Source organism: Amblyomma maculatum, chromosome 10 (assembly GCF_055883805.1).
Source record: "Amblyomma maculatum isolate TAMU_Amacu chromosome 10, ASM5588380v1, whole genome shotgun sequence".
Classification (NCBI taxonomy): domain Eukaryota; kingdom Metazoa; phylum Arthropoda; class Arachnida; order Ixodida; family Ixodidae; genus Amblyomma; species Amblyomma maculatum.
In genome coordinates this window covers 136,705,727-136,720,533 of record NC_139353.1, presented here as the reverse complement: position 1 = coordinate 136,720,533, position 14,807 = coordinate 136,705,727, and the positions used below count along the sequence as shown (strand labels likewise).

The window sequence follows — 14,807 nt, the reverse complement described above, 5'->3', positions numbered from 1 at the left end:
TTTATATCGGCAGCCTTATCAGGAATTTCTTGACACAACGTTTTCAGTCGTGATAATTGCGTATGGTCATTCAGTCCGCTGCAAAAACATTCGTTTTTAAATTGCACACATCATCACTCCCTGTTAAGGCATGGCTTCACGCCAAGCAGTTGTTTGTGCCATGGACGGTGAACTGCCGCCTGTGTAAAACGCCAGCTGCCACGCTGGACACGTGAAAAACCGATCGCGATTGTCATTGTCTAGCATGAGGATAAAAGTAGCGACAGCAATGGCGATGCGGTCAGTGACAATGATAATGGCGATAGTAGCGATGAGAATGATGATGCATTTAATTCATAATGATCACAGTAGCGATAGTGATGATGTTGATAGGAGGGGCGGCAATACGATGCAGTTGGTAAAAACAATCCTGCAAAGTGGCCTTTCCCATTTGCATTCTTAAGTACACTTAAAGGTCCACGGAAACGGCCCCCAAGAAACCACTGATAAACGTGTTCAGTGTGTAGAGCACATTCTTTTGAGCATTAACGCAAAGTATAACTCCTTGGAACAAAGCCAGCGATTTATTATTAATTTTTAAAAACAGCGTTTTTTGAAATTCGCGGGCAGAGGGAATGTCGCTTGGCGGTGTCGCATGGAACTATTTCCTAATCCCGTGACGTCACGGGTTGGTTGACTGGCAAGGCTTGCTAGAAGCTGCCATTCGCTGCGGTCACTGCAACCATGACGTCACGAACACACTTCCGGTAGCTGTGAAAGTCGTCTGCTCGTGCGCTGCTCGAACTCTGTGCGGGCTGTTACAGCTCGCCGCCCTTATCGGTTAGGTGGCCATTGCCCATTAAGTGCAACAACCGAAGCGACGCAGGGATCGGCAGAACGAAGCTGCATTTACAAATATCTTATTTATATAACGTGGTTTCAGGAGTATCGGAGTGTCGTCCGACGAGGCGTGAACAGTACGGTCAAGCACCGCACGATGGCAGCACCTCCTTGACCGCCGTAAACATCGCCGCTGTGGCCCCTCCTCCCGCATACCGTTCGCGAACCACACGGCGGATCGTTAGCACCGATGTCCGAAATAAAGCGTGCTAAAATTTGTTGGCGTCTGGAACTGAGCCGAATATCAAGTATGAAGCCCTCGTGAGGATCGCTGACCAGCAGCAAATTGCTGGTAAGAGCGATAGCCGTGATACAAGCTAGTTTCTGCTCAAGCCAGCTGCCGCTGGTGCATTTCGGCTGATCGGATCTGCTCGTACTAGCTCTGCGATTAATGCGTCGGCAGAGTTAATCCTATAATTATTTTACTATGGCTGGATAGGAATCACTATAAGGCAGTTTCATAAGTAGACGATTTACGACAGCGTTGATCATGTTCCAAAGCGTCGACCGCCGCGGCTTCGAAGCGAAACAATAGTCCTAGCGACGACTAGGGACGGTCACGCACGGCGCCGGCGTTCGCCGCGCTCGCACGTTCCACCCCCGCGGTAATTGTGTAACGTACCTCAACCTGCTCGCGGCATCCCGTGCTGCAAGCGTTGGAAACTCGTGTACTTTCATAGCTAAGGCCGCGTATTTTTTGGCGTTCTGCTCAGCAACAAGCCGTTCAAACGATACTGTAGGCACGACAAGGCTTCAGTACGCAGTCGCTGCGCTGTCGGCCGTAATCGAAGACGTCGGGCGGCACCATAATCTATACATCGATCTTTAAACGTGGTACAGTGGGTAAATGAATAACTTTGTGAAGCAGACCCGCTCGTACGTTTCGCGCACTCGGGCGCCGACGAGTAGCTTCCGTCAACAGACGCCGTCATAACCTCGGTTAACGACGCAAACCGAGGTCGTCAAGCTCGGTTTGCGGTAACCGCGGTTAGTGGTGCAACCATGGTTTGGTCCGCCGTGTAACATAGGATAACCACGGGTTCGCGGTTACACTAACCGTCGCTGCGCGAACTGGCGAACTCCTCAGGCGTGTGCAAGCGAGGACGGGTTGGCGGAGTACGCCCGTACGCCAGCGAGCGAGCGCGCGGCAACCGGAAGTTCGTCGAAGTGACGTATGTCTGGGCGGAGCTTTGAACTTGCTTGTATTCTTTGTTTTTTATGGCTCCCTTCGGCGTACGAGTTGAGAGGGAAAATTGGAAAGGTCATTTTTAATCGCCGATATCTCTGGTGTTGCAGAAGCTAGATCGAAAATTTTTGCGGGAGAATGATGGGTGGTTCAATAACTATCAGTGTTATGGCGTTGTTTACCCTTCTTGGTGACCCCTTTCTGGGGACCTTTAAGCGCAGTCTTGTAATTTTTGGCATATCTCTAGCAGGTGGTAGCTGGCAGGGGACATGACCGGGTACTCATTGGTCGGCGGGCTTTGTGACGTCACACCACCACATGAAGTGGCGGACGCTTCCAGCTCTTGCTTCTCATTTCACATAGGGTCAAGGATGAGATGGGAACTTAACCTTCGAGGACTCTTTAGCAAGGAGTAGGACACGCTTTGCTGCCAGTCCATGGAGGCACATCCATACGGCTTGGTTAAAGTGAGGATTTATAGGTATCAATGTCGGGTGGCCTCAGAAATAGAGTAGTTTACTGAGTGCAAGGTGGTGAATATGTGCCACATATTGAGACAATAATTAAAGTTCCAGTGATTAGACGAGTAGCCAAGTACATGTACATGAACGAGCACTAGTATCCGCAAAAGGATAAGCAGATGATAACCATACCCTTGAAATGTAGCTTAAGTGTCCCTCAATATCTTGTTTGCATGCATATCAATATTGTGCGGCTCCTACCTACAATGTCCCCACGTTCGTATACTCTACTGAGTACAGTGCTGATAGAAAAACAGTTTTGCATTTTCGAACGTAATTGAATTCTGCGTGACATGTGCAGACCCAACTTATGTGACAACGTCCCGGTGCATGGTGCAAGTAGCGGTGGTGGTGCTGAAGGAGAAAGACAAGATGATCGCCAAGTGAGTTCTAGCTCTGACTGCTGGATGAATAGCTTGTCTCTAGCAAAGTTATTTGTACATCTGTTTGTTAATACGTGTGCAACTCTCCTCCTGCCACTTGACTACTGTCGCCGTGTCCCACTCAGTTCTTTTGAATCAGAAAGTGAAGGCCTCAATTGGAGAAATGCTTGTAAGCCAGACGCTACATATTTACAAGATTGTATTTTCATCTGTTTGAGAAAACATCCAGTGCTCATGCCGGTTTCGAATAAAATGAATAAAAGAGAGTGAAGATTTCAGGCACGTTGATATGAGATGGGCGCTTTTTATTTGGAGCGATACTGTTTTCTCGTCCCTTCACCCCTAGAACCTAAACTGTGCATGTCTATAGCATGTACAGGGCCATCCACTTCTAGCTATAACACTGTCACTGCTTTCAAAACAGCCTTGCGTTTGCCCTGCCCATGAAATGAAGCTAAAGGACATGCCATGCGAAGCGCCACCTCTGAGTTCCTCTCTGCATGTCACTTTGCTTTGATATGCGCCTGCATTAGATGCAACGTTGGTTTGAAAGCAGTGATCGGTTTCAGAGTGGACGACCCTGCATTAGTTTGCTTGATATTTAAGCAACCGGACCTTTCCTACACACTACGTCTACACGGAGGCTACCAATTCTTTAATAGCTGAAGAAAGGTGTCTCGTTTTGAACACCTATATCCTGACTCAAGGTCGGCTGGCTAGATCAGACGTCTAAACAGTTATTCAGCAAATATTTTTATATGCCGTCGGCTTTGCTGCATTTTACAAAGCACATCATGTATACAACCTAGTGAGTGGATAGTGACTTTCAAATGCAATACTGCAAATCATTGAAACGAAAATGTTAAAATTAATGACAGCGAAAATGTCTCAAAAGCACAATAGAATAAAAAAGGTGGACAGCCCATTAGAATAAAACATTTCTACATTATCTGCTTTATTCTAGTGTTCGTTTCTGTTTGACAAACAAACACAGCTATCAAGTATAAAAGCTTGACAAGTTTGTTTTTTAACGCGAAGGTGTGCGAAGGAATGCCATGCCATGGGAGATATGAGCGATACAAGCAGCCAGCAACTTCAGCTGCGTAATACCTCGAGGACATGAGAAGCAACCGCACCTAGACAACGCATGTTCGTCAAGCTACCGCGATAACAAATGTGCTGTTAGGAGTAGAACAGGAAATTTCTATACGCCAAATTGAGAGGCGGTTGTGGCCATCTAAAGCGGCTATCTCTGTCTAGAATGAAAATACATTAGGAAAGAATGCTCACGACAATTTGAAAGCAATGCTGAATGACTGAATCACGTATTCTAGCCTACCCTGTTCTTCTGGAGCGAACCTAGCTACAGCCATGGTTTCGCAGATCAAGGTGCTACATCCGCAAAACGCTGCGAAGACGCGAGTTATCCTGCGAAACCGGCACATTAAGACATCGACCAGTTCATACGATGAGAGGAGGCACTTAAGGTGTCATTCTTGAAACTCTTAGTGAACATATAGTGTTATTCTTTAGTCATATGCATCTCGGCTCGTCATTTCCATTGGCTTAAAACTTTGTGCAAAAAATTCTCATTTAGGTTTTGTACACAATAATAACAGGAGCACGAATGCTGAAGAGCTGCGTGTATCACTTATAAATATACAGCACGTAAATCAATTTTAAAAGTGAATGCAAATGGGAAACTCAAATGATGCTGATCAATTCCCAATCAGAAACAAACTACAGAAAAGTTTCTGTTACGACAGAATTTCTGTGCGGTTTTGGACGGGAAACCTGTTGTGACAACAGAACATTCTGTAGTAACATCAGAAATTTCTGTAGTTACAACAAAAAGTGCTACAGAACTACAGACAACAGAAATATACTACATAAAAAGTACAGAATTACAGAAAAGTTTGACGTTTACGACAGAACTACAGAATACTGTGTCGTATTTTTGACACGGTTCTGCAGTTTTTTTTCGACTGGGAAGTACCTGCAGATATCTCGAATGACTCAGAGGCGATCGTTCTAGGAAAAGTTTTATAAGCAATGGCTGATGACTTGAAGCTACCTGAAGATTGGCAGAACTGTAATGTTATATCAGTCTATAAAAGAGGACTTGAAGGACATGTAAAATAACAGATGGACCAGATAAGGTTGTTTTGAAGTTATCTGCCAAGGTATACGTACATAGGGCTAGAGAAATTCCAGGCAGTCACCTAACTGGTGGTGCTCGCAACAAGTTCGCACAGAGGCAAAAACAAAACAAATAGTTCAGAGTAGCCATTCCATATACAGCTTTTGTACACCTCGAGAAATCACTTGGTTCGGCTGAAAGATAGCAACCATGAAAGCGTCGCGCAACGAGCGCATAGTAGACGCATTTGTAATAGTTTTGGGAATATTTACAGAAGCTTCAAATGGACGCTACTCCTCAAAAATAAAATTTAAATAAACAAAGCCATAAAGGCGTTTGCCGGGTATTATACTATTTCTTGTTTCGCTGAAGTAGGTGTGACCATATTTTACTACGGGAATATAAGCTCTTGCTGGTGTGTTAGTCGGACACCTTCTGTCAAATTAGCGGACACTACCTAGCCGAAATAATTCCTTGTTTCTTCTTTACCACGTGTCTGTGGCGCTTTTACAAATATATTGGTGCCCGAATTCTGAAGCTATCACAAGTTTCGACTATTACTTGGCAGAATTCAGGGTCGTTTCGAAAACGAGAGGGAAGATTGTTTAGCTTTCGCGCTTCACGCATAACATAGCTAAAATTGGTTTGTTCATTGTGTGTACAAGCTATTGCACCAGCCACTTTCGTGCACGACACACCTCACACATTTTGCGTTCCACATGGAGTAAGGAGTTACCGCCGAATCCTGATTGTTCTAATTTAACCTCTGCATGGTGTCTCTGTTGTTTCAGAGGTGGCGTCCTGAGTCCCGGTGTGGCTCTGGACGGGACGTCCTATCTGGAAAGGATTCAGAAGCGGGTATTTCGCATGGCTGTCGTCTCTGGCCAGAACTAATGGGGTGTGCACCATGACAGCGTGCACCAGGTATTGCATGCATTGTATGCTCGTAGTTCCCGACTCATACCTCGATCCTCTCCAACGGGCACCGTAAGCCGGTGCACTAATCTCCCACCGTGCTGGCAAGCTTCGCCTTCAGTGGTGTACATCTTTGAGTGGGTCAATTGGTGATCAGCGCGTATAAATGATTGATCTACGCGACCTGTCTATAGTCGGGTACTAGTGAAGTATGCAGCAACCACCACGCACAAAGTATACCACCCCTGTCAAGGCTTTGCTTGTTGCCTAAATGAAAATCTAACCACCAAAACAGACTATACATATTCAAGAATTTCGATGCCTGTGGGCTGTTATCCTATTATCTGCCGAGCCTGCGTTAATTTTCTGTAATATTCGTGTAAAATTTTATCGCTTTGCCGGAACACTTTACTGCATAGATCTCGAGGCTCTGTTTGTAATCGTCAAGCGGGAGAGAAATCAATAAACCAAACATTGAAACCATCCTTGTGTCTTATTGCAACAGAGCTATCGCTTGACTTTCGGTTCAGCCACGTTGAAGTCATCTAGTTTTTTTTTTATGCTATAGCTTGTTGACAGGGAAATGTAAGTTTATTGCCCTCAACGTGATTGTCTTCCTTGTTCTTTCTGTGTTCATTATCTTTCTATAGATAGGCTACATCATCACAATGCACCGAAAAGCTTAGCTTTACCCGTAACGCCATCTCCCGATCACTTGTGAAAAGTGCCACTTGCCAAAGATATTAGTATAACAACTGTTTCATTGCATTATCATCTTGTAATTTTAATGACAGTGAGCGTTCCAACAGTGATATATTAGTAATCAATCTATGTGCAGCTGACGACATATGCAGACCTCGCCACCAAAGGAAGAGGAAGGGCTGAAGAGCCGCAAGCATTCCTTTTTTCGTGATGTCTCCAGTAGGCACTGATATTGAAAAGGACGTAAAAGGTGTGATGGTAGAACCATGAAATAATGTTTATGTTTTATCAAATTTATGTATACATTAAAGGGGCGATGACAGGGTCGCTCGATGTATTGTCGTTTTATCTGTGAATAATATACAGGTCTGTAATTCTACTCGCAAAGTTTTAATGCCTAGCGCGCGGCGCATATTAAAAAAAAATTGCGATAGAAATCGGAATTTGGAAGCTCCTCCCACCGAGAGCGACCGCCATTTTGAAATGCTCGTGTGACGTCACGAAGTGTACACAGTGGAGCGTCGTTTGAATGCAGGGTAATATCAAAGGACACGTCTTTTTTTTTTTTTTCTTGTAATCCCGAGCTCCCGCCGCCTACTTTCAGTGTGCAGAGGAAGCTCGACGATTTGCACAGCTGCGCATTAAAGATAAACAACGCACCGACGCCTGACGATAAAACTTGCGACGCCGCCACGCAGAGTACAAGCCGGGAGACGAAGTGTTGCCTCGACACTTTGGGCCGTACAAAAGTATTCGCCGGGTCAGACAACTAGACTATCAAGTCATTCTCGACGGTACAGGCCCGCGCGCGCCCAGAAATCGCACATGTTGTGCGTCTAAAGATGCACTTTCGTTTGTGGGGTTTAACGTCCCAAAGCGACTCAGGCTATCGATTGCGTTAAAGAATCCATGGTGTTTAAACTTTGTAATGTTTATGCTTAGGTTGTTTTGTTTATTTTGGAACATCAAGCGACGTTTTTTAAGGGGGGCGTACTCCGTAGGAGGGGGGGAGGGGAGTATTGCCGCGAACCATTAAAACTCCTATTTGCTCCTTTTTGGTAGCCGCCGGCATGCGCCCTTATCACTCTGATCCGAACGCAGGGATCAATTCTCTATTCTTTGCTTGTGCATGTTCGTTGTCGCAAGACTCGGCTCTATCATTTCCTTTGTTGCGGCCGATAATTCGAGATGTATCTCGAAATATTGTAGCATGCGTTGACGACAAAGAAGCGCAGAAGTGGGAGAGGAAGAAGAAGTGTGTGCTTACCTCGAGCCTGAACTCTGACGCTGTTCGTAGAACCTTTGCCACGCCTTGGACCTCGGACGCAACTGTAAGGGTCGCTGTTTACGCGACATCTGGTGGAGGTGCGGGGTGCGATTTTCATGAGCCGGACGCCCCCTACAAGCCCAGGACGCACCCCTAAGGTGGAGACCCTAGTACACCAGGGCAGCCGCCGACTGCAAGGTCTGCCTCCCGAGTGTGGTCCTCTCCCTGACCACAGACCAACAAGGAGCGTTTCTGTCAGTGCGATGAATCCCCCGGTATCGACAACTCCTGTCCTGATCCACCACCAGCGGTATCCACCACATTTCCACGGCCTGCCCCATGAGGACGCTGAAGACTGGCTGGAGCAGTTCGACCGGGTGGCTGCCTTCAACGCCTGGAACGCTGACTCGAAGCTTCGCCATGTCTACTTCGCACTGGAGGATTCTGCGAGGACATGGTTCGAAAATCAAGAAGCCGGACTCCGAACGTGGGACACATTCAAGGCAGAATTCTTGTGTATGTTTACCAGCACGCTTCGCAAGGAAAAAGCGCAACTGCTTTTAAATAGCCGTATACAACATCCGAATGAAACTGTTACGGCCTACGCCGAAGAGATGAAGCGACTCTTTCGACGCGCGGACCCAACCATGTCGGAAGAGAAAAAAAGTGCGCCTTTTGATGCAAGGTGTTAAAGAGCAGTTATTTGCAAGCCTGGTGCGAAGTCCACCAACAACTGTCGCCGAATTTATAAGTGAGGCGTCTACCATCGAAAAGGCACTTGACATGCGCGCCCGGCAATACCAGTGCACTACAGTGTCTATGAACGCCGTGAGTGCAGGTGAAGCCATACAGTTTTCATCAGAATCGTTGCGTGATACGATCCGGGCGATAGTCCGGGAAGAGGTGGCCAAATACCTGCGGATTCCTCCACAGCCACAGGTTGCCACAGTTTCCGATATCATCCGTGAGGAAGTACAACAGGCGCTGGGTGTTCCCGCACCCGTCATTGTGCCCGCACCCGTCACCGGGCCCGCACCCGTCGTCGCGCCTGAACCCGTCGTAGCTACACCGCTGCCCCAGACCCTGAGCTACGCCGCGGTCACCAGCCGCTACCTGCCGCCTTCGACAGCATCCTACGAGCCTCGCGCACCGGTCGCCCATGTGTCTTCACGGCCGAGCGTACGCCGCCGAAGCACCGATATCTGGCGAACGCCCGATCACCAACCGTTGTGCTACCATTGCGGCGAAGCTGGACACCTGTGTCGCCGCTGCCCCTACAGGGAGCTCGGCCTCCGTGGGTTTTCTTTTGATGCCCGTCGTCCGTTGCCTGGTCAGCAGCCACGCGAAATCGCAGAATACATTTCGCGTTCCAACACAGGCCCGAGCCGCCTCCGATCGCCGTCGCCTCGCCGTTAAAGCTCTCCTGGACGCCAGGAGCGACTCCAAAATCCCCATAGGGGAAACTAGATGCAGCAGCCTCTGGAGGTGCGGCTGCTACAGTGCGAAAATTTCAAGATCCTCCACAGACCCACGACAGTTCTTGACTGCAAACTACAGTTCGTTACATACGGCCACCAGCAGAATCGACGCCGCTACGAAATTCCGCTGATCCTCAACGTAACCACGACGCCGACATTCGCCCCACCACCCCTTCAGAGCATCGAAGTCGAGACCGAACCCCACGAAGCTGTCGCCGCCCGACACAACAAACTGCCGACCTGCAGATCTCCGTTGATGGCGTAGACGTCACTGCTCTAGTCGACACTGGCGCCGATTATTCAATTCTAAGTGCACACTTCGCCAAAGCTCTCAGAAAGGTCACAACATCATGGGGTGGCCCGCAAATACGCACCGCTGGCGGACATTTAATTATGCCCACGGGAGTGTGCACGTCGAGGATCACTGTACAAGGACAAACCCTTCTGGCGACGTTCATCGTATTGGCTCAGTGTTCCCGTGACGTCATCCTCGGTATGAACTTTTTAACCGAAAATGGCGCCATTATCGATCTGCAAAATAAGTCCGTAAGATTTTCGGTGGAGAATGCTATCGAATCCAACAGCATGCTCCCCGCTGCACTCCCCATTATTGATGACCATGTTAGTGTGCCCCCACGTTCAAGCATCATGGTCTCCGTGGGTTTCCTCCCAATGCAAGATACAGAAGGTGTCGTCGAGACAAAACAGAAACTGCTTATTGAAAGAGGCATCGCCGTTGCCAGGGCAGTTGTTTTTGTTGAAAATGGCAAAATTGATGCTCTTCTCACGAACTTCAGCAATGAACATCAACATCTGAACAGAGGGACAACTGTCGCATATCTCGACGCCATAACCGACACTAGTTATGAATGAAATTTCACCAGCGCTTCAGCAACAGAACCCTCCGACAACACTGAACCTCTGTACGATATAAACCCGTCCTTACCTCGAAAGTATCAAGAGAAACTACGGCACCTGCTCCGTCGCTACTCTAATGCATTTGCCAGATCATCACGCGTCGGTCGAACCCACCTTGCAAAGCACCGCGTCATTACAGACGAAGCTGTTCGACCACTCCGCCAGTCGCCTTATCGAGTTTCCCCTAAAGAACGTACTGCCATCCGAGACCAAGTGAAGGAAATGCTCGATAACGATGTCATTCGCCCTTCCCGCAGCCCCTGGGCTGCACCTGTGGTACTTGTGAAGAAAAAAGATGGCACACTTCGTTTCTGCGTAGACTATCGCCGACTGAACAACGTTACGAAAAAAGATGTTTACCCTTTGCCCAGAATAGATGACGCCTTAGATCGTCTGTGCAACACAAGATACTTCTCCTCCATGGATCTCAAGTCTGGATACTGGCAGATAGAGGTCGATGAGAGGGACCGCGAAAAGACTGCTTTCATTACACCTGACGGGCTATACGAATTCCAGGTTATGCCCTTCGGCCTTTGCTCCGCGCCCGCAACCTTTCAGAGACTCATGGACAGCGTTCTTGGAGATCTGAAGTGGACGACATGTCTTGTATACTTGGACGACGTAATTATATTTGCCCCGAATTTCGAGGAGCACCTCCGTCGCCTAGACGCAGTACTAGACGCCATCCAATCGTCGGGCCTCACTCTGAAAGCCGAAAAATGCCATTTTGCTTATGAAGAGCTGAAGTTTTTGGCCCATCTCGTCAACCAGGCAGGAGTTCTGCCGGATCCTGAGAAAACAGTTGCCATCGCGAATTTTCCAACGCCGCGGGACCACGCACGTGGGTTTCTACAATGTTCAGGGTACGCTAATCACCGTTCGTGGTTTTATCTAGATCTTTCTTCAACGTCTTTGTATTGAGCGCTGACGAGTGAAACTGCATTCTTCGTTCGACGACTGACGAGCACGTTTGCTGTTATCGCCGCCGCCAATTCTTTTAGTTCTTTTGCGGGCGCAAATCAGCCCAATAAAGAGGCTTGTCCTCACTACGTTGGCAATATTTGTTCAGAGGTGAGTGTAGGAGTTGTTTTATTATGGAGCTGTACAATATTGTGGACTTTGCAAAACGTGCAAGCTGTGTACGATAACGGGCGGTGGACCTACATGCTCGTGCAAGGTTGCTCTACATTTTCACGAATGTTGCATGTATGTTGCATATATGTTATATTTATATTGTTAAATGTTTATTGAAACATTATAACGACCTTTATATTGCCGCAATGTTGCTTACTGGCGCCGCCTTGCGGTTGAGCTCGGGAGACTGGCACGCGCTTGTCTTCTTCACTCGCCGAGCTCGCTCGCTAGTCGGTTAGCCGGTCATGCCTTCTTTCGCCGGTGCCTAGCTGTGCGTTGGTACAAGTAAACCTGCCAACTTAGCTCTACCGACTTCTGTGACAATATATAACATTGCTTAAACATGAGAAAAAAGGCCATTAAGAATATCGAAATAACATTCGACTGAAACAAAAATGGAACATTGCTCTGATATTTCGCTTCAGTTCAGTTCAGTCGTTCAGTCGTGTCCGACTCTTCGTGACCCTATGAACCATGTCACGGCACGCTTTCCGGTCTCCCACTATCTTCCTAACATCACATAGCTTCATCTGCAGTGCCTCGAGGATGCCATCTAACCATCGCGTTCGCTGCCAACCCCTTCTCCGGCGACCCTCAACCTTTCCAAACATCAAATCTTTCTCCAGCGACTCCTCTCTTCTCATCAGATGACCAAAGTAGCTGAGCTTTAACTTTAGAATTTGACCCTCCAATGAGCAGTCAGGGTTTATGGTCGACAATATCGACTGATTTGATCTTCTGGCAGTCCAAGGAACTCTCAAGAGTCTTCGCCAGCACCACAATTCAAACGCGTCAATTCTTCGGCGTTCAGCCTTTTTCACAGTCCAACTCTCGCATCCATACATCACAACTGGAAAGGCCATAGCACAAGTTATACGGATCTTGGTTGACAGACTAATGCCTCTGCTCTTTACTAGGCGGTCAAGGCTAACCATTGCTCTCTTTCCCAGAAGCAGGAGACTCCTAATTTCTTGGCTGCAGTCTCATTCCGAGGTAATCTTGGAGCCCAAGAAGAGAAAATCTGTCACAGCTTCCACTTCTTGTCCATTGATGCTCCAGGACTTGATAGGTCAAGACGCCATGATATTTGTCTTTTTAATGTTCAGTTTAAGCCCAAACTTCTCACTCTCTTCTTGTACGCGCATCAGAAGACTATTGAGTTCCACTTCACTTTCTGCCATTAAAGTGGTATCATCCGCATATCTAAGGTCGTTGATACGTTTTCCAGCAATCTTCACTCCAGCTGAAGACTCGTCCAGACCGGCCTTCTTCATGATGCACTCTGCATATAGGTTAAATAGGCAGGGCGACAGTATGTAGCGTTGTCTCACTCCTTTCTCAATCGGAAACCAATCAGTAAGACCATGCCCAGTTCTGACTGTGGCCTCTTGTCCTTCATACAGGTTCCTGAGGAGACAGATGAGGTGAATTGGAACTCCCACCTCTTGGAGAGCTTACCACAATCTGCTGTGATTTACGCAGTCAAACGCTTTCGCATAATCAATAAAGCAGAAGTAGATGGGTTTCTGGAACTCTCTTGCTTTTTCCATGATCCAGCGAACGTTGGCAATTTGGTCTCTAGTTCTTCTGCCCTTGCGAAACCCAGCTTGCACGTCCGGAAGCTCCCGATCCACATACTGCTGCAGCCTTCCTTGGAGGATTTTCAACATCACCTTGCTAGCATGCGAAATAAGCGCGATCGTGCGGTAGTTGGAACAATCTTTGGCACTGCCTTTCTTTTGAATGGGGATGTAAACTGACCTCCTCCAATCCTGTGGCCACTGCAGGGTTGTCCAAATCTTCTGACATAATGTATGCAGAATGTTAACAGCGTCATGGTTGAGGTTTTGAAGCAACTCAGCTGGAATGCCATCAATTCCGCTAGCTTTGTTCTTAGCAAGGCTGGCTAAGGCCCATTCAACTTCACTCTTCAGGATGCCCGGCTCGAGATCAGTAATCAGAGCCGTCTTATGTTGGGTTTGCACATTCGGTTGGTTGGTTTGTGGGGTTTAACGTCCCAAAGCAACTCAGGCTATGAGAGACGCCGTAGTGGAGGACTCCGGAAATTTCGACCACCTGGGGTTCTTTAACGTGCACTGACATCGCACAGCACATGGACGCCTTGCTTTTCGCCTCCACCGAAAAGCTGCCGCCGAGGCCGGGATTCGATCCCGCGTCCTTGGGAACAGTAGTCGAGCCTCGTAACCACTGCGCCACCCCGGCGGGTCCTTCTTGTACAATTCTTCTGTGTATTCCTGCCACCTCTTCTTTATCTCTGAGGCTTCAGTGAGGTCCTTGCTTCGTTTGTCCTTTATCACGCCCAGGTTAGCACAAAAGCTTCCTTTGATATCTTTGATTGTCTTATACAGAGCTCTTGTGTTCCTTAATTGGCTGTTGTCCTCAACTGCTACCTGGGACCTTTCGGGTTCGGCTCCAGAGATACATTTTGTTACGGTTTGAACCAATTTGAGCCTGCCCGAGCCGGTTCGAACGGGTTCAGAAAAAAATCTTCTGGTGCATTTTTTTGCTTCACTTTTTGAATACTGAGTTTGCTTTTCTGTTCCAGTATATAAAAAAAAACGCTAAAATTCTTATAGTCTAGTCCGTCTGTTGTTTTTGTTGTCAGATGTGACGGGCTCGATTTGGTTGCACAGACCTCAGTATATTTTTCATTATGAGTGACTGGCAGTTAGAGCAGGATGGGTGAAAATAATGATTACTTTCATTCGCACATAACCAACTAAAACTGACAAGCACCGAAAGTTAAAAGAACATAATGTTTCCTGCTGCGCTTTTCAGGTGCACAAAATCTCGCATGGACTTTAGAGCGAAACCTCTACTACTACTTGTACAACAATGTTGTTTCGTGCGGCTCCCACTAAAGGACTTTGAAATCAGATCAAGGTCGAACCAAGCATACTCCTCAATACAAGCGATGTCGCACAGCACGCGGACACCTTTGTAGTAGTATGCGGTTTTTTATCCACAAAGAGAAACGCAAGTAAAAACATGTTTGCCAGTCCCGGTATCTGCTATCTAATCACCAGAAGGCCCCGCTGCGACGATGCAGTGGTAAGACGCCCGAAGACTGCGCTGGAGTACCCGGGTTCGATCCCGTTTAGTCATGGGCAGTATCGAAGATACATGTATCTTCGATACTATCTTGATACATTTTGTGTATCGATATTAGGTATTGAGTACTGAAAATGAAAGGATCGGAGTATCGGTATCGAAAATACATTTTCGGCGTATCGTGTATTCTAATGATACTCGAGTATAACCAC

General features: G+C 47.4%; 1 protein-coding gene across 1 annotated transcript in view; it reads left to right on the top strand.

Annotated features, from left to right (window-relative positions):
* The window catches only part of LOC146177521 (saccharopine dehydrogenase-like oxidoreductase), a 45,962-nt gene extending 39,463 nt beyond the window's left edge, over positions 1–6,499 (top strand). Inside the window, exons 11-12 of the mRNA XM_084580493.1 lie at positions 2,888–2,969; positions 5,901–6,499. Of these exons, the coding sequence (XP_084436619.1) occupies positions 2,888–2,969; positions 5,901–6,003 (185 nt within the window). The 3' untranslated portion in view covers positions 6,004–6,499. The remainder of the gene's footprint in view (positions 1–2,887; positions 2,970–5,900) is intronic.
* Positions 6,500–14,807: the final 8,308 nt, after the last annotated feature.